We start from the raw sequence: 18378 nt of genomic DNA on the forward strand, positions 1-18378 counted from the left end.
TGTGTCTGCTTTTCAGGATAACTCCGTTAAACTGTCAGATGTTATATCTTACAGCACTCTCCCCTCCTTAAGTTTCCTGTTTATAATGTGCTCTAAGCCAAGAAAACTAGATTCAATTCAATACAATCCATTAAACATGTTGGTTGACATGGTGTCACCTAGAAGCAAAAAACCTTTTGTTAGAATTGTGACAAAACAAAAGTAAAAGAGTTTTGACTGAGGGTGATCTGTGAGTAAGGTAAATGAGCACTGGCATATATGTACACAGTTTGCAAGTTCCCCAAGTTCTCTGGACGGCTGTATCAGAATAACAGACACATTGAAATGCAGATCCCTGGGCCTCTCCCCAGACCACTGATTCAGAACCTATAGGAGTAGTGTCTGGGAATCCATTTGCTTATAGTTTTCCAATTCAACACAGCTTCATGGGTTCTCCTGACAAATAGGAATTACACAGATACGATGTAAAGGAGGATGAAGCATGCATAAGTGACTAATCACAAGGTTGAGATTCTTTTTTTAACATGGGCATGTGATTCTCCTGCTCAGCCAGGTATGGAAACCACTAGCCTCCAGAACCAGGGAATGGATCACTGATGCAAGCCAGCAGGGGCAGCCAATGTAAGCATTCCATTTTACATAAGAAATATCTTAGCAAGATAGCAACAAGTCCTTTGTTCAGACCAAATCTGTCAGAGTGTGAGGCACTTTGCCTGCCCCCCACCTGTCATCTTCCCTATCCATCTCCCAACGTCTACAACCTGGGAAAATTACCCAGAACAATCAGAGCAGGAATGCAACATTAGCCCCATGCAAGTACATACAATTTCTAGGTAATAAGTAACTGGTGTTCTAAAGAAATCAACTTCCTAATTTCCTTGGCAAGTAGTAACAGATGCTCCATTAAAATATAAATATAATAAGGTCAGGGATACTGTCTGCATGTTCAGAGCATGGCTCGTGGTCAATGATCCACATATATTCATTGACTAAATCAATAATTCTATGATTCAGCCAACTGCAGAATCAAAAATAATAAAGACCTAGGAATGCATTTAGCAAAAGAAGTGCAAACTTGTACTCTAAAATTACAAATCATTGCTGAAAGAAATTTTAAAAGACCTAAACAGGGGCGCCTGGGTGGCTCAGTCAGTTGAGCGTCGACTTCAGCTCAGGTCATGATTTCATGGTTAGTGAGTTTGAGCGCCGCACTGGGCTCTGTGCTGACAGCTCAGAGCCTGGAGCCTGCTTCAGATTGTGTCTCACTCTCTCTATTCCTCCCCTGCTTCTGCTCTGTCTCTCAAAATAAACAAAAACTTTAAAAAATTTAAAAATAAATAAATAAATAAATAAAAGATCTAAATAAATGGAAAGACATCCCATGTCCATGAATTGGACTTAATATTGTTATAACAATACTCTCCAAATTGATCTACAGATTTAAAGCAATACCTATCAAAACCCTAGGTGGCTTCTTTGCAGAAATTGACAAACTGGTCCTAAAAATTGCATGAAAATTTAAGGGACCCAAAGTAGCCAAAACAATCTTGAAAAAGAGCAAAAATTCACACTTCCCAATTTCAGAACTTACTACAAACCTATAGTAATCTAAACAGTGTGGGGGTGCCTGGTGGCTTAGTCAGTTAAGCATCGGACTCTTGATTTCAGCTCAGGTGATGATCTCATGGTTCGTGAGATAGAGCCCTGTGTGGGGCTCTGTGCTGACAAGTGCAGAGCCTGCTTGGGATTCTGTCCCTCCCTCTCTCTCTCTCTCTCTCTCTCCCCCTCCCCCACTCACATGCATGCAAGTACTCTCTCTCTCTCTCTCTCTCTCTCAAAATAAACGCTAAAAAAAAAAAATGTGGTAATGGCAGAATTGGGAGTCCAGAAATAAACCCATACACATATGGTGAAATGACTTTTGTCAAGGATGCTGTGGTATAATAAAAAATAAATATTTGGTCTTTGTCCCCAATTCTTGGCACAGAGCTCCTAAAACCTCTGGAATTTATAGTCTTTGTATGCTAATGAGATGACTCAAGGTGGAGTGAGTGATACCTGGGGGCTTAAATAGGGGCTGGTTCAAGAAGTTGAATCATCAATAGTCGATGATTTCATCAATTATGCCTATGTAATTAAACCTCCATAAAAACCCCTAAATGACAGACTTCAAAGAGCTTTCAGGTTCTGAACGCACTGATGTGCTAGGAAGGTGGTGTGTCAAAGAGGGCATGAAAACTCTGTGCCACACTCCTCCCCCTCACACCTCACCCTGTGCATCTCTTCCATTTGGCTGTTCCTCAGTTGTATACTTTATAATAAATGGGTAAAAGGAAGTGTTTTCCTGATTTCCGTGAGCCACCCTAGTGAACTGTCAAGCCTGAAAAGGGGGTTGTAGGAACTCGCAAAGTTACAGCCAGTCAGATGTACAGGTGATCCCTGGACTTGCAACTGGTATCTGAAGTGGAGGCAGTTTTGTGGGACTGAGTCCTTAACCACTAACTCTGGAAGTTAAGATCAGAATTGAATTGAATTGTTGGACACCCAGTTGGTGTCAGAGAATTAGAAAATTGAAAATTGAATGTGGGTATCAGAAGTGGTGTCAGAAAGAAGATATCTCAGAAGCCAAGATAATTCAATGAGCAAAGAACAGTCTTTTCAACAAACAGTGCTGGGACAACTGGTTATGCACAAAAGAATGAAGTTGGACCCCTACCTCACATCATATACAAAAATTAACTCAAAATTGATCAAAGATTTAAATGAAAGAATTAAAACTATAAACTCTTAGAAGAAAACATAGGTATGAATCTTTATGAATTTGGACTGGAAAATGGTTTCTTATATATGAACTACATGCTAAAAAAAAGAAAAAATACGCATTCCGGACTTCATCAAAATTAAAAACCTTCATGCTTCAATGGACACCATTAAAAAAGTGAAAAGACAGCCCACAGAATGGAAGAAAAAAATTGCAAATCATGTATCTGATAAAGGTCTTATGCCTAGAATATATAAAGAACTCCTACAACTCAACAGTAGAAAGACAAATAATCAATTTTTTTAATGGGCAAAGTATATGAATAAGCATTCCTCTAAAGAAGATATTCAAGTAATGTACACAAGAAACACTCCTACATACACATGCCTGCATACGGATGCTATTGGTGATTACCTAAACCCTCAGTTACTTTATACCTTCCAGGTCCTCTGTCTCCATCTGGTTTTCTCCCTCTAGATGTCCCAAAGATATCAACTTAACACTTCAAACCCAACCTTTCAAAAATGAAACTCATTGTTTTCCTGATTCTCTGTCCCCATGGCCCCAGCATCCAACCAGGGGTCAAGTTAGAAAGTTAGCCATCGTTTGCTTTTTTTCTCTTCCTCAAGACCTAATGCAATCAATCATCAAGTCTAAATAATTTTATCTCCTATCTCTCAGTCCCTGCTGCTGCTCCCTCAGTTCAGACCACAGCCCCTCTACTGTACTGGCAGAACAGCACCCCAAGCAGTCACACACCTCTGGCCGGACCTCAATGCCTTGTTTTTAGCTGTAGCCCAGTGCCTAGCAAAGAGACCTTGTACAGAGCTGGCAAACATGAGATATTAGTTGAATACATGGCCAAATAAAATGGAGAAGAAAAATAGAATATTAGAAGCTGTGATATGATAGTAAAGTGGGCTTGACATTAATATTCAACAAATTAATGGGACAAATATTAAGGATGAAGCATCAAATGGGTAACAGAATCGTAAATAGTAAGCAACCTGAGGAATCTTAAAGAAACAAATTATGTTGGATAAACCTGAATTATGGTGAAAAAGGCATCATATACGTTATTCATTTGATACTCGGTATTATGTTTGTCACACTGTGTTATGAAAACAGCCTTGTAAAATTGGGGCAAATTGACCAATATGAACATACACAGCATGAAAAGAGACAGGAATAATGGAAATGGCAGGAAATATGCGAAGAGAGGTTTCCAGGAAATCACTGCCCTTCTATGTGATCATCTTTAAAATCTATACAAGTGATTAAACCATTATACAGTCAGGATTTTAAAAGTGAATTTTTAGGGGCGCCTGGGTGGCGCAGTCGGTTAAGCATCCGACTTCAGCCAGGTCACGATCTCGCGGTCCGTGAGTTCGAGCCCCGCGTCAGGCTCTGGGCTGATGGCTCAGGGCCTGGAGTCTGTTTCCCATTCTGTGTCTCCCTCTCTCTCTGCCCCTCCCCCGTTCATGCTCTGTCTCTCTCTGTCCCAAAAATAAATAAACGTTGAAAAAAAAATTTTTTTTAAAAAAAAAAAAGAAAAAAAAAAAGTGAATTTTTAAAAAAAATTTTTTAATGTTTATTTATTATTTTTAAGAGACACAGAGAGAGACAGAGAGCGAGCCGGGTTAGGGCAGAGAGAGAGGGAGACACAGAATCTGAAGCAGGCTCCAGGATCTGAGCTGTCAGCACAGAGCCCAACATGGGGCTCAAACCCACCAACTGAGAGATTGTGACCTGAGCTGAAGTCAGATGCTTAATTGACTGAGCCACCCAGGCACCCGAAGATTGAAATATCTTATTCCTCATATCTCAATGGTCATTTAAGGAAGAAAACTCGCTGCCCTTCTCTCATTTTCCATTTTGGACTGAGATTACGAGACCAGACTTATCTATAATACTTATCTATAATACTATTAAAAAAGATACTCGACTCTATAATAAATGTTGAATTAAATGGAGATACTCAGGGTGCTTGGGTGGCTCAGTCAGTTGAACACCCGACTCTTGATTTCAGCTCAGATCATGGGATAGAACCTCGCATCAGGCTCCATGCTCGGCATGAAGCCTGCTTGGGATTCTCTTTCTCTCTCCCTCTGTCCCTCTCCCTCACTTGTGCTCGCTTTCTTGAAAATTAAAATAAAATAAAATAAAATAAAATAAAATAAAATAAAATAAAATAAAATAAAATAAAATAAAATAAAATAAAATAAAATAAAATAATGAAAGAGATACTTACCCAAAGCCTATAGCCACCCAGTAGTTTCTGACTCCCTGATGGGGCCCCACCATAGGCAGAATGTCAGGAGAATAGGTGATAGGACCATTGACGATATTGATGATATCAGCCTTTTTCAAGACTGGAACCATTTCCATGGCAGCTTCCACATGTTCCATAATTCGGTCAAGATCAGACTCAAAGAGCTCCTTTCCAAACCCTGAAGAGACATACCATTGTGGTCAGGATGCCACAATTGCCCTGACAGGTATTCCAAAGTGACTTAAGTCTGAATCAGTTTACATTTAAAGACGGTCTTATGGAAGGTACTTCTTCTTTTTTTTTTTTTAAGTCTAAACTTAATATTCTCTATCAACAGATAAGTACCCATCACATTTCTGAGAATAATAATTTATTTTTGTTGAGATAATAAAAGCATGAAAGTTAATCCTCTTAATAATAAATATAAATCTAGGTATATCAACAGTTTTCAACATGTAAACCAATCATAATTTTAAAAAACAAACAATAACTGGTTTGTCAAGAGGGAACTTTTATCTTTTAATTAACCCTAAAAGTCTGATCTATCCTCCCAGTTAAGGGCAAATGGGAGCTTGCAAAGTCATGTCAGGACACAGGGCATAAACAGAAAACTACTCCAGGATCTAGAATAATGGATGCTAGATGCCTTTTAGCTCTCAGCACAGAAAGAATGGCATGGAGGCCTCCTCCCTCACGCCCGCTCCCATACGTAATTGAGAGCTAGATTCTTAGAAAAGAGTCAGGGTCTTGAAACACATTAATTTCCTCATTCGTAAAAGGTACTGTGATTGAAGCCACAAATGAGCCTCTAAAAGAACTTCTCTGCCAATACTGGTGACTTTCCCACAAAGCAGTCAGCCAGCTTCTTGTTCCTCCTGTGAAAAGCATGTTGGGTCAGTTGCACAGAGGCCTGCAGACCACGAGGGTTGGACCAGGACATGTACGTGCCCAGGGCCAGCTAACAATCTGGCTCTCCCTCCAACTTGGAATTTGGAAATTTAAATATTTGTTCAACATTTATTTGGAAGATGGGGCGCCTGGGTGGCTCGGTCGGTTGAGCATCCGACTTCGGCTCAGGGCATGATCTCACGGTTTGTGAGTTCAAGCCCCGCATCGGGCTCTGTGCTGACAGCTCAGAGACTGGAGCCTGCTTCGGATTCTGTGTTTCCCTCTCTCTCCGCCCCACCCCCTGCTTGTGCTCTGTCTCTCTGTCTTTCAAAAATGAATAAACATTAAAAAAAAATTTTTAAAACAAAACATTTATTTGGAAGACAGGCTGCCAGCATGAGGGAAGAACAGAAAGGAAGGTTCTCAGGTGGCCATCAGCCCTCCTGAGATCAGGAGCTCTTCCATGCAAGCCCAAATGTGCAGAGCCAACTCAACAAAACAAAAGCCCTCAGCTAGCTGGCCCAACTTCTCTGGAAGGCAGTTTAGTGATCATCTGTGGTCACATGGGCATATGTGTATTGAGGAGTAGGGGAGAACTTCAGTCCCTATCCCAAGTAGCTTATCAAAGTATAATTCTAGGAAGTACAATTTCCTCCATTTCTTTATATCCCCTATAATATTTCAGTGCCCCAATGACATTTTAGTACTTTCTATAGATTGTTTTGTTTACCTCCTTAGGTAACCTCCACCTTTAATTTAGCTCTGTAGAAATGTTTCATGAAAAACAAAACGGGTCCACCTCCCTTACAGAAACTATGGTTCCTCCCGCTTTCACATAGGGCTTTTCTACATTTATTTATGGAGTAGGGGAGGACATCAGTTTGCAGGAGCAACCTATCCTGCTCTGTGACAGACTCTGACGCTTTCATTCTTAGTAGGCCGGATATCCTGTCTCTGCTACCTGCCATGTTTCCAACCGTCAAAGCACAATATCAGCTATATCCAAATCTGGAAACTAGACCAGGCAGGTGAGAGAGCGAGGAAAAAGTGGGGAGGAAGGAGGTTGGTGCGGGCAGGTGAAAAATTACCGGGAAGCGGAAGATATGTTTCTTCAGCTTCTCCATCACCAACTGCCTCTTCTCTCTTTCCTTACTTCCTGCTGTGATCGGTGAAAGGGACATGAGAACAGAGCTGGCCTCAAACCCCTCACCTCCAGCGTCCCAGGTATCCAGTAGTCTAATGTTACGGTGTCATCTTAGTCTACAGCTAGCCCCCGCCACAGAGAAGACAAAACATATGTGCCCGACCTGCACACACTTGCATTTGTGGAACCCACCTGGAGGGACTCCATTGGTGACCCACGAGTCCTGCACTTTCATTTTCTCCTGACTTTCATAGGGACCAAACAAAAGCCCATCCCTTTCTTGTCGCAGATAATAGGATCCTTCCAGGTCACGGAGCACAGGGAGTTCTCGTTTCAAAGCTTTCACTTCAGGTATAGTTGATGTCACAACATATTGATGCTGGACCGGAATGAGAGGGTGTTCTAGTCCCACCATCTTACCTACTTCACGAGCCCAAAATCCTTAAAGAAAAAAGAGTCATTTTAAAATGTTACCACATACGTAAACATACTACACCTGACACGGATATGGCAATTTATTTTCAGATAAAATATTGAGAAGACTTTAGTACTCATGGAAAGTCTAAAGAATGTGATAACAACTTTAAATTTTTTGTCATTACAAAACTGAACCTGGGGGAAGAGAGTATTTTACCTGCCCCAGCGTTTTGAAGACACCTATAATCTAACAGATACATACTTGTTTTTCAGGAGTCTGTAATTCCTGAAAAAATATTTTGTCTATAAGCAGAGGCAGGCAGGAAAACAACAACACATTTATTTGAAGGACAAACCAAACAACCCAAATATATAAAATGTACAAATGTTGATAAGAAAGACAGTAATGGACTGACCCTACTCCTGAAACACAAATGATCAAACAATAAAGGGGCCTGTGTTGATCAGTATAATAATTGTGCACAAGAAAGCCTTCCAAGGCAATCCCTCTATCCCCCAGACCCTCCTCTCCCCACATTACTGATGCCTAAGATTCTGCAAATACAGAATTGTTGTGTTAACTCAAATTTTGAAAATGTATATACTTTGGGAGAGATAGCACAGTAAGTTTTATCTGTTATTGTAAACGCTTGGCTAGAATACATCTGTAAGATCCTTTCTTGCAACGGGCATGAAGGAACCATGAGTCCAGTAAGTGGGAGTACCTCTATGAGAATGTATCTCAGTTCACAGTGTGTACTGAGACTGTCTTACCGGTGGGGATGAATGTTATTTTTACCTTTGCAAAAGAAAAAACCAGATTGTGGCTGAAAGGACCCTTGATTCTCCCCCAGCTGACTCTTCAGTACACAGACGTGGAGCTAAAGTCCAGAGAAGGAAAGAGACATGCCCAATGTCACACTGGGAGACCTTGGAATCATCATACCTTATTGGTTTTCTTCCTATGGGAAGATTTTGTTTTAAAAATCCAAGACACCTTCACTTGCATAAAGGTATTTTAGAATCTAGAATGATTATTTGGCAGGGACATGGTGTTGCCTGACCCATCAGCAGATTATTTGGGGGAAGGAGGTTCTATTTGCTTGTTTGCTTCAGAATAATTTTGGGTAATCGTTCAAATGATTAGAGAATCTTATTCAAGTTATTTCTTTAGAGGTTGCACTCAATTTTTTAACCATTTCTGTTTCTGCTTTTTTTAGGAATCTAATAAAGAGTTCTGAAGCCTATGTCATTATGAGGTTCAGAGCTAAATACAGGATCATCGATTATGAATCAGTCTGGGAACCCAGACTATGTACCCTATGTGTCAAAATTTATTTCTACTGGGGTGCGTGGGTGGCTCAGTCGGTTAAGCACTGGACTTCAGCTCAGGTCGTGATCTCACAGTTTGTGGGTTTGAGCTCCACGTCAGGCTCTGTGCTGACAGCTCAGAGCCTGGAGCTGCTTCAGGTTCTCTGTCTCCCTCTCTGTCCGCCCATCCCCAACTTGCACTCTGTCTCTCTCTCTCTCAAAAATAAACATTAAAAAAATTTTTTTAAATTATTCCTATTTTACTATCTGAACGTCATCCTTGGGCTTTGTTGTTTTGCTTTGGCCTAATGGCTAAACTGGCCATAAGTGTTTGTTTGTTTGTTTGTTTAATATTTATTTATTTTTGAGAGACAGAGAGAGAGATGGGGGGGAGAGAGAGAGAGAGAGAGAGAACAAGGTGGGGGGGAGGGGCAGAGAGGGAGGGAGACACAGAATCTGAAGCAGGCTCCAGGCTCTGAGCTGTCAGCACAGGGCCTGACGTGGGGCTCAAGTTCACGAACTGTGAGATCATGACCTGAACTAAAGTCAGATGCCTAACTGACTGAACCACCCAGGTCCCCTGGCCATACTTGTTTAATAGCCCCCTAACTGGATGTCTATTTGCAAACCAAAAATCTTACTTGTGGGCATTAGAGCCTCTTGTTGGTCTTTTAATAATTTACAGATTTAATTTATTTTTGTTAGTAGGAAGAAGTGAATTTTCAATGGAAGAACTTTGTAAGAAAATATAGGAAAGCCATAAATGCTAGTTATATGCACCACAGCAGATTTAAAATATAAAAAGCCAAAATATTTAGCCTAGCAATTCAAACCACTCCAGTATCCTTGATACACTTATTTCAATTAAAAGCATAAATTGAAGAAAATAAATTCTTTCCTATTCAAACATATTTATGAATTTCTGAGTCTAATTGCTTGCTTATTAATGCACTTGATCATTAAAATACAGTGGGAACATATGCGTAAGTACTATAGAACTATATGATTTTACACTCCAAAACAAGCCCAATGCTGTTTTACCCTACGGTGGTGGTGTTTGTTGGCATTTTCTTCCTCTTTCTGTCAAGCAAGTTAACCTAAATCTGGTATGGTTATAATTCAACTCTCGCTACATCACCCACCCACCAAGTTCAAAGGTAAGAGAGACAAATATGGAAGAATCACTAAAATCTACCATTATGACCTGAGAAACAACAGAAGGGTCAATAAAAATAGTTATTGGAAATGGCTTCTGTTTTTTTTTTAATGCAATGATTAATAGAAATAGAGTTAAAATGAAGAGTGAAGGTTCATAGACAAGTTTACTTGTACAAGGTGGTTTATACGGTGACAGTGATGGTTTGTTTATACAGTGGCATTCTCTGATGCAGAGTGTCCGGCAAAATTAAACAATTCTCTTTTGGCCTAACACTGGGCTTCACGTTGGCATGATCCAATCATATTTCTGATTTACCATATTAAGAAAAGTCTTAAGTAAAGTTTATAAAGTTATCTCAGGCTTAATGAGTCAAGTAGAAAAGGAGTCAAGAGAAACATTCTTCACCAGGCAGAGAAAAAACTTACATGATAATAAAATATCTTCTCATGCCCCTGAGCAGTTTCAGGTACCAAAGGCAAGTTAGACTCTTTTATCCCAAGAGGTCACAAGTGTCCAAAACTAGTTTTCAGCTCTGCTTGCTCAAGGATAAGGTTACTACAGGGTGCCTGGGTGGCTCAGCCAGTTAGGCTTCCGACTTGGCTCTGATCATAATCTCGTGGTTCCTGGGTTCAAGCCGCACGTTGGGCTCTGAGCATCAGGCTCTGTGCCTGACAGATTTGACAGCTCAGAGCCTGGAGGCTGCTTCAGATTCTGTGTCTCCCCTCTCTCTCGGCCCTCCCCTGCTTGTGCTCTGTCTCTCTCTCTCTCTCTCAAAAATAAATAGACATTAAAAAACAAAGTTAAAAAAAATGTAAAAGAGGGGCGCCTGGGTGGCTCGGTCAGTTAAGCGTCCGACTTCGGCTCAGGTCATGATCTCACGGCCTGTGGGTTCGAGCCCCGCGTCGGGCTCTGTGCTGACAGCTCAGAGCCTGGAGCCTGTTTCAGATTCTGTGTCTCCCTCTCTCTGTGACCCTCCCCGTTCATGCTCTGTTTCTCTCTGTCTCAAAAATAAATAAACATTAAAAAAAATGTAAAAGAATAAAGTTACTACGTTCTCTCTCCTCTAGGAACATCTATGTAATAGTGTTTCTCCAAAGATGTTTTGCAGACCATCTGGAACAGACACTACAGTACCTGGAGTACTTGCTTAAAATAGAGCTTCTGAGTCCCCACCCAGATCACTTAAATTAGAATCTTTTGAAATCTGGGAAACTTTCCACAGCAATTCATATATACATCAGTTTGAGAACCAAATGTACCAGCAGAATGGGTGCTGTGTGACAATGGAACAAGTGAAAGGAGGTGGGTAAGGTTAAAAGCCTGTGCCCAGAAGTTATAGCAAACTGATGCTAGTGTTCCCGGGATGGGGTGGTGGGAGGGGCAGATAGGCTTTCAAGGAAACAATTATAATCATAATTATTAGACTTATTTTTTCTAGTGCTTACTGTGTGGTACTGGTTCTGTTCAGGGTACTTTACATTATTAGCTACTTACCAGTCATAACAGCTTTCTGAGATGAGAACTATTCTCTCCGTTTTACAAATGAGTAATTTGCCCAGGTCACATGGCTGGCAATACATGTGTCTCTGGGCCAGAGAGCCCCATAGACCTGGACAATGCTGGAAACACATCAGCAAACGGACACATTTTTTTTTTAATTTTTAAAAAAAATTTTTTAATGTTTATTTATTTTTGATAGAGAGACAGAGCACAAGCGAGAGAGGGGCAGGGAGAGAGGGACACACAGATTCCGAAGCAGGCTCCGAGCCATCAGCAAAGAGCCTGATGCGGGGCTCGAACTTGTCAACTGCGAGATCATGACCTGAGCCAAAGTCCGACGCTTAACTAACTAAGCCACCCAGGCACCCCAAACGGACACATTTTTACTTTTAGACTTTCCTTTTCATGAATATACTAAACTCAGCTGCCTTCTGTTACGACTTCACGTAAAGAAACTTCTAGCAGGTTATGGTACAGTTGAGTACCATAATGGTGGTGTTTACGTCTTTTATATTTCGGTCACATTTCCAAGTCTATATCCTGGTTGCTTTAATTAGATTTCAGAGCTAGCCTGAAGGCCTTGCCTGAATTTGTGAGGCATCCTTGTCTCGCTAAGTAACTCTGGGATACATCTGTCAGCCACGCATTCTCAAATCACGTTAACACAATGCTTTCTGCAGATGCTTTATTCATAAAACTGATCTCTGTTAATTTCAGTTCTAGAAGCGAGCATACCCAAACCTTTGCCCTCAGTTACTGAGTCTTACCTTCTATACTGCAAATAAGGTTTTTTTTTTTTTTTTAAGCAGACTTACAAATAATTAAACACATACTTCTCCACACCTTCCATGGACTACAAATATGCAATCAGTTAGATTTCTCCAGTAACTTTTACCCAGTGGAAGAGAAGAGATAGAGGAAGAAAAGAAAAAAGAAAAAAAAAAAAAACAAGATTATGGGCCAGAGATATAATCTGCATGAGATAAAGAATTGAACATTGAGACAGCACAGTTCTTCACACAATTTTCAAGAAGGAGCTGCTTGGCTTACCAAAAACTGAGGATGCGAGAGGAAGTAGATGTGGCCAGGTAAAACACCTCCGGAAGAAAGAACAAAGAAGGGCATCCTGGAGAACAATCCAGGCTGGAGAAAATTAGGTCCCATGGAGCGGTAAATGCAGGGCCACACTGTCAACCTAATTCCAGGGATTTCTTTCCCAGGCCAGCACCAGAAAAGCTGTACTCCAGGACCTCCTGCCAGAGCCCTCCCCCACCCAACCACACAAGATTTCACAGTTGCATAGAAAACTTCACCTGGTAACCACTGCCCTGGGTTTAGGTCAGATGTCTTTGAGAATTATTCTATCTTTATCTTCAGTGATTCCTTATTCCTCAGTTTATGGTTTAGAAAAAATTTATTACAGGAGTGCCTGGGTGGCTCAGTCTGTTAAGCATCTGACTTCGGCTCAGGTCATGATCTTGTGGTCTGTGAGTTCGAGCCCCACATCAGGCTGTGCTGACAGCTCAGAGCCTGGAGCCTGCTTCAGATTCTGTGTCTCCTTCTCTCTCTGCCCCTCCCCAGCTCGCATTCTCTCTCTCTCCCCCAAAAATAAATAAATAAACATTAAAAAAAAGAAAAATGTATTACAGTGGCAATGAATTATGTAAATAAAAGCTTACCATCTTAGGAAAACATCAAAAAATATGTTAAATTAAGTTCTTCCACATTATTTCTCAAAATATCAGTTGGGAGTGTGTGGCTGCCTGAAGCACTGTGTTGAGAGACATGGGAGAACACGCCCAAGCCCATCTGAAATAAGTGCAGTGATCAATTAGTGATGTCTGGTATGGAGGTCAGAGTGTGTTTCATCTGTTTCGTTTGCTATCACTATAAAAACAGTCTGATGGATTTAGACAATAATTTTGTGAGACCATAAAGTTACAAGATTACAAGCAATCCTTGCTACATGCAGAAGAAAATATGAATGATTTCATTGCCTTAGATCTTCTCACAAAATTTAGATCAGTGGTGCCCAAGGATGGTGATGGGTTACCAGATAGGGATTGGGGTGGGGTGGGGTGGGAGGCAAAGCTCAAAAACAAAGCAATGTTTTGTTCCTTTGCTTTTACTGTGTACGCAAGTCCTTTTACATTATTTTGAATTTCAAATAATATTAAAGAAAGCATAAGATTTTTATGCTTTTCAAATGGAGGGCATGGATTAGAAAAATTCAAAAATAGTAACTTAAACTCTTAAATATAATTTGATCTAATAAATAATAAAGATTGGTTTCATTTTATAATTTAAGTAATGACTCCAAGAACAGACCACAAGAAAATCAGTTACTGGCTCTTGCTTACTTTGGGTTTTAAATTAACCACTATGAACTACAGGTAAATACAAATTATTAGTCCAGTTCAGACTGCATAAGCATTTTCCTTTGCACAAGAGCTTACTTTTGTATGTCTGATAATTGAAAATGACTTCACAGGTAAATGACCTGTTGGAAAGTGTATTAACTCAGGAATCAAAAGACTCAGGTCCAAAACCTAGCCCCAACATAACTCTGCTGCTTTGCCAAGTAACATGACATTTCTGGAACTTGGTCTCCACAGTGGAAAAATGGGTGGGTTGTGAGATTAACTCAAATAATCCCTTTTGACTTCACTAATCTGAGTCTAAATTGTAACAGAACAATGTAAAAAATCAAGGTTATGAAATAGATTTAATAATGTTCTGAAAGGAAAAGAGTTAAACGTTTTTTGACTGAAGTCAGTGAATCAGAAAAGGATGAGAGAGCACACAAATGATCAGATCTGCTCCCAAAAGTAAACTGAGAACAAAAGGATGCTCACGAATTTGAATACTAGACTTTGGCTATTAGAATAAAGAATGAGTGAACATAGAAAAAGCAGCATCATTAGCAAAAGATGATCTGGAGCAGAAGAAAACAGAGAATGGAGAAGAACACCAACTTTCTATGGGTAACCAAGGACAGGGTGGCATCTCACACACCAAAAGCAAAGTGATGGAGGGAGGGCTTTGTAGCTTAGAAACAGACAAAATGTTCACCTTCGGAATGTTACAGTGTTCCCTAACAATGTACATAATGTAAAATATTAGATATTACTCTATGGCCAAATATCTTATTTCTTTGCCACTTGAAAAAAACCTACTAATTACACATATATTGAATTATATATATAATGCTTACCTGCAGCATTCACAATTCTATTCGCTCTCATAGATCCCTGTGGTGTTTCAACATCCCATGTTCCATCTGACCTGGGTATCAGAGAAGTCACCGGGGCAGGATACTTTAAAAGGGCACCATATTTCCTAGCTCCAGCAGCTAGGGCCATAGTTAGAGAGTAAGGATCGATGTGACCATCTCCAGGATTATACAGTCCAGCTAAAATCTAAATCGATCATAAAAGAGTCAATATTTAAACAAATACATATCCATTATTCTGTGTAAAACTGGACTGTAAAAGTGTATCATGGCATCGGATTGATCAATCTGTACTTCTTTTCCCTTTATCAAATCTCAAACTAGGGCAGGATTCACACTGAATGTTAAGTAGACAGGCTACTTAATAGAGGTTTGCAATTGTCTCCAACATCCATTCTCACCCCAGACCCTCATGGCAATGTAAACTGAATGTTTATGTAGACACATGGCCACTAAGAACAGTTTCCAATAGTTGGCAGTTATTAGTTCCAACTGGTAGCTAAAAGTATTACTAAGTTTTGGTCAATGAAATATAAATGAAAGCATCATGTGGCAGCTTTAATGAATTATTTTTTTTAAAAGCCACTGGCATATGCCGTTTGTCCTTTCTTCTTTGCCCTTCCTCAATCCCATTGTCTGGAATGCAGATATGACAGCTGGAACTCTAGCTGCCATCTTGGAATAAGAACACAAGAGTCACACCCTAGGAATAACAGCAATGATCTAGAAGGTGACTGGGTTCCTGAAGTCTTTGTGGAAAATAGCCATCATTCAAATCCTGCACTGCCTTACTGAAAGAGAAATTATCTTCTATCTTGTCTAAGCATTATCATTTTGGTTTCTAACATTTTCAGTTAATCTAATACTAACCGATCAATTATTTATATTGAATTGTTTAATACTGTTAATAAATTCACTTGTTAAATATATGTAAGTGTCAGGAAAATGTATACTTGATTTAGTCATTCAACAGCTTAATACCTGAATACCTATGCTATGCTAGGACTTCAGTCTGGGTACCACGTGGAAACAAAGAAGAATGACAGTCTGATGAACCGAATTGATAGAAGGAACACTGTGCAGTATTATACTCAGGTCTCATCCATTCAACAGAAATCTACTGAGCACCAAACAAGGAGCTTTTGTCAAGTGTCTTTTCTGCATCTGTTGAAATGATCGTGCGTGTTTGTCCTTTATTCTATTAATGTAGCATATTACATTGATCGATTTTCAGATGTTAAATCAACCCTGCAACCGTGGCATAAATTCCACTTGGTTGTGCTGCATCATCCTTTCTAAATGTTGCTGAATTGTTTGCTAGTATTTTCTTAAGGATTTTTGCACCAATATTCACAATATGTCTTTCTTTTCTTGTCATGTCTTTGTCTGGTTTTGGTATCAGGGTAATACTGGCCTCATGGAAGGAGTTGGGAAGTTTTCTCTTCTATTTTTGGAAACATTTGTGAAGGATTAGTACTAATTCTTCTTTAAATGTCTAGTGGAATTTACTAGTGAAGCCATCTGGGCCTAATCTTTTCTTTGTGGGTAGCTTTTGATTATACTAATCCAATCTCTTGTTATAGTTTTAGTGCAAGAGACTTGTTTTGATTTTAATGGAATTCATATTACTGTAGACTTCCAAATGTCATGTTGATATTTTATAATGGATATGTCCTCATTGAAGTAATCCTGTATTTATTTGATTTGGCACCCTGCCCCAGACCCAGAGAATACTCTTCCCACGTATTTCCATTGTCCAATACCTTTGAGAAAACACTGTGATGGTGAGGTCTTCCAGCAAAGCACTCTAAGGGTGACATATAAACACATATAACATATTCTTACATCGGTGGAATTTCAATGCAGACGATGCAATGCGACATCACTCTGCCACCACACTGTCATCACACAAAACTATAGACAAGAGAGTGCCAGCAGCCTATAAAGACTCACGAGGGCAAACAGCCCCAGCACCCCCTCAGTGATACAAGGTGCTGCTACAGTTCAAAGATGTTACAGGCAGTCACTAGGGAGAAACTTTAAGCCTCTATGTTCCTTGACAGCCTCACCTGGTGGTATACTTGAGTAGTGAGTACAAGGGAGTCTGAGAGCCTGGCTTCAAGTCTCTGCTCCAGCTCTTTCTAGCTGGATGAGCTTGGTTCCATTATGTAAACTATCTACACTGTAGTTTCCTGTTTAGTAATAATAGATACTGTATAATATTATTGTGAATATTAATAAAGTTATGCCTATGAAAAGCTTAGCATAGTAGTACCTGGTACATAAATCTGTGCCATAGTGTTATGTAATACAGTGTTAGCCATTCTTACTATTCGAATGGGAGTATTGACTAGCAAAACAAAAGCAAATGGTTAAAACCAGATAAATATCTGGTATGGAGCCTATTGGCAGTACAGTTATGAGCTAGAAGATATTTATAGAGCAACATAGCATGGCACCTCTAAATTTGATTTTGTAAAAAGTTTCAATAAGACAACCTTTCTCTATATATATTTATCATACCAGGTCATTGTTTTCTCTGAAGTTCTCAACAGTAGCTTATGTATGGAAACCCCTAGGTCTGGGGGACATAGTAATAAAAAGGTATTGAAAATGTCTCGTTAGTTGTCCCAGGTAGAAACCTTTTTTCATTACTTTTTTATTTAATTTGGCATACGTAATAGCCCACCTTGTTATGTACCCAAATTCTAGCATTAACCATCTGATTTCACCATTCAAGACGTGTGCACAAAGTTTTTCTACCTTTAATAAACTTCTTAAAGTAACTTTTTCTACTCTTAATTCAAGTTAATGGATGGCGAAAACACCCTTAAGATAAATACCTTATTCATGTTGAGTAGCGGAAACATCTCTTGAATTTTTTCAGGCTCAATAATATACTGCTCTGTTGCATGCCAGCCAGTCCGAGTCATCTGATATTTAAATTCATCTACCCTTACAGGAGTGGTAGCGATTCTGATACTCCCTGGCTGATGGAACCCCACCACCTGTGACAATAATGCCAAGACAAACACATACATAAATCATTATTTGGCATTCAAACATGGTTCTCCTTCAGCACGATGAAAATGCAAGTGTGTAAGAAAAGAGATGGTCTATGCCGTGCAAGAGATAACTGTATCAAACAGTTGCCTCTTACAAAAAGACGCCCATTCAGCAACTATTTACTAATTGTCTCCTCTGTGTCAGACACCATGCTAAGCCGCAGAGATGCAGTTACAAACAAGAAGCAAAGACCCTTCTGCACGGAGTTTATGGTCTACAGGGGAAGGCAGACAGCTGGAAGCACAATTACAATAACACGGGATAGGGTTCATGTACAGAGTAAAAGAAAACTGTGTGACAAAGAGAAAGACAAAGGATTTGAGGAAGGAATGTAAACAATCAGAATGTTGCAGTGATGAGATTTCATGTGAAGTGAAAACAACGTTCATGCGACAGTTCTTGATGTCCTTCAGTTGGCCAAGGACTCGGCTAGGCCCTAGGTTACAGAAATAAAAGATCTCCTTGCCCTCAAGTTTCTCATAGTCCCGAGGGAAGATCAACCAGTAAAGCAAATGCCACAACAGGGAGGGGCGGGGGGCAGGGGGGAGAGGTTCGTGTTAAAGGAACGTTATAAGAACATACATATGTTGTTAGAACCAAGAGAAGTGCCCTTAGCTGTCCTGACTGG

The 18378-nt window shown here is 39.9% G+C and overlaps 1 protein-coding gene across 1 annotated transcript in view; it reads right to left on the bottom strand.

Annotated features, from left to right (window-relative positions):
• Positions 1 to 18378, bottom strand: part of DMGDH (dimethylglycine dehydrogenase) — a 69189-nt gene that overhangs the window by 39342 nt on the left and 11469 nt on the right. The window contains exons 4-7 of the mRNA XM_047069968.1: positions 17528 to 17692; positions 14667 to 14871; positions 7258 to 7506; positions 5016 to 5211 (exon numbers count right to left, since the gene is read on the bottom strand). Of these exons, the coding sequence (XP_046925924.1) occupies positions 5016 to 5211; positions 7258 to 7506; positions 14667 to 14871; positions 17528 to 17692 (815 nt within the window). The remainder of the gene's footprint in view (positions 1 to 5015; positions 5212 to 7257; positions 7507 to 14666; positions 14872 to 17527; positions 17693 to 18378) is intronic.

This window comes from Lynx rufus, unplaced genomic scaffold (genome assembly GCF_022079265.1).
Source record: "Lynx rufus isolate CCGP_SWC_20201006 ecotype Redwood Valley unplaced genomic scaffold, mLynRuf1.p SCAF_1, whole genome shotgun sequence".
In the NCBI taxonomy this organism is placed as follows: domain Eukaryota; kingdom Metazoa; phylum Chordata; class Mammalia; order Carnivora; family Felidae; genus Lynx; species Lynx rufus.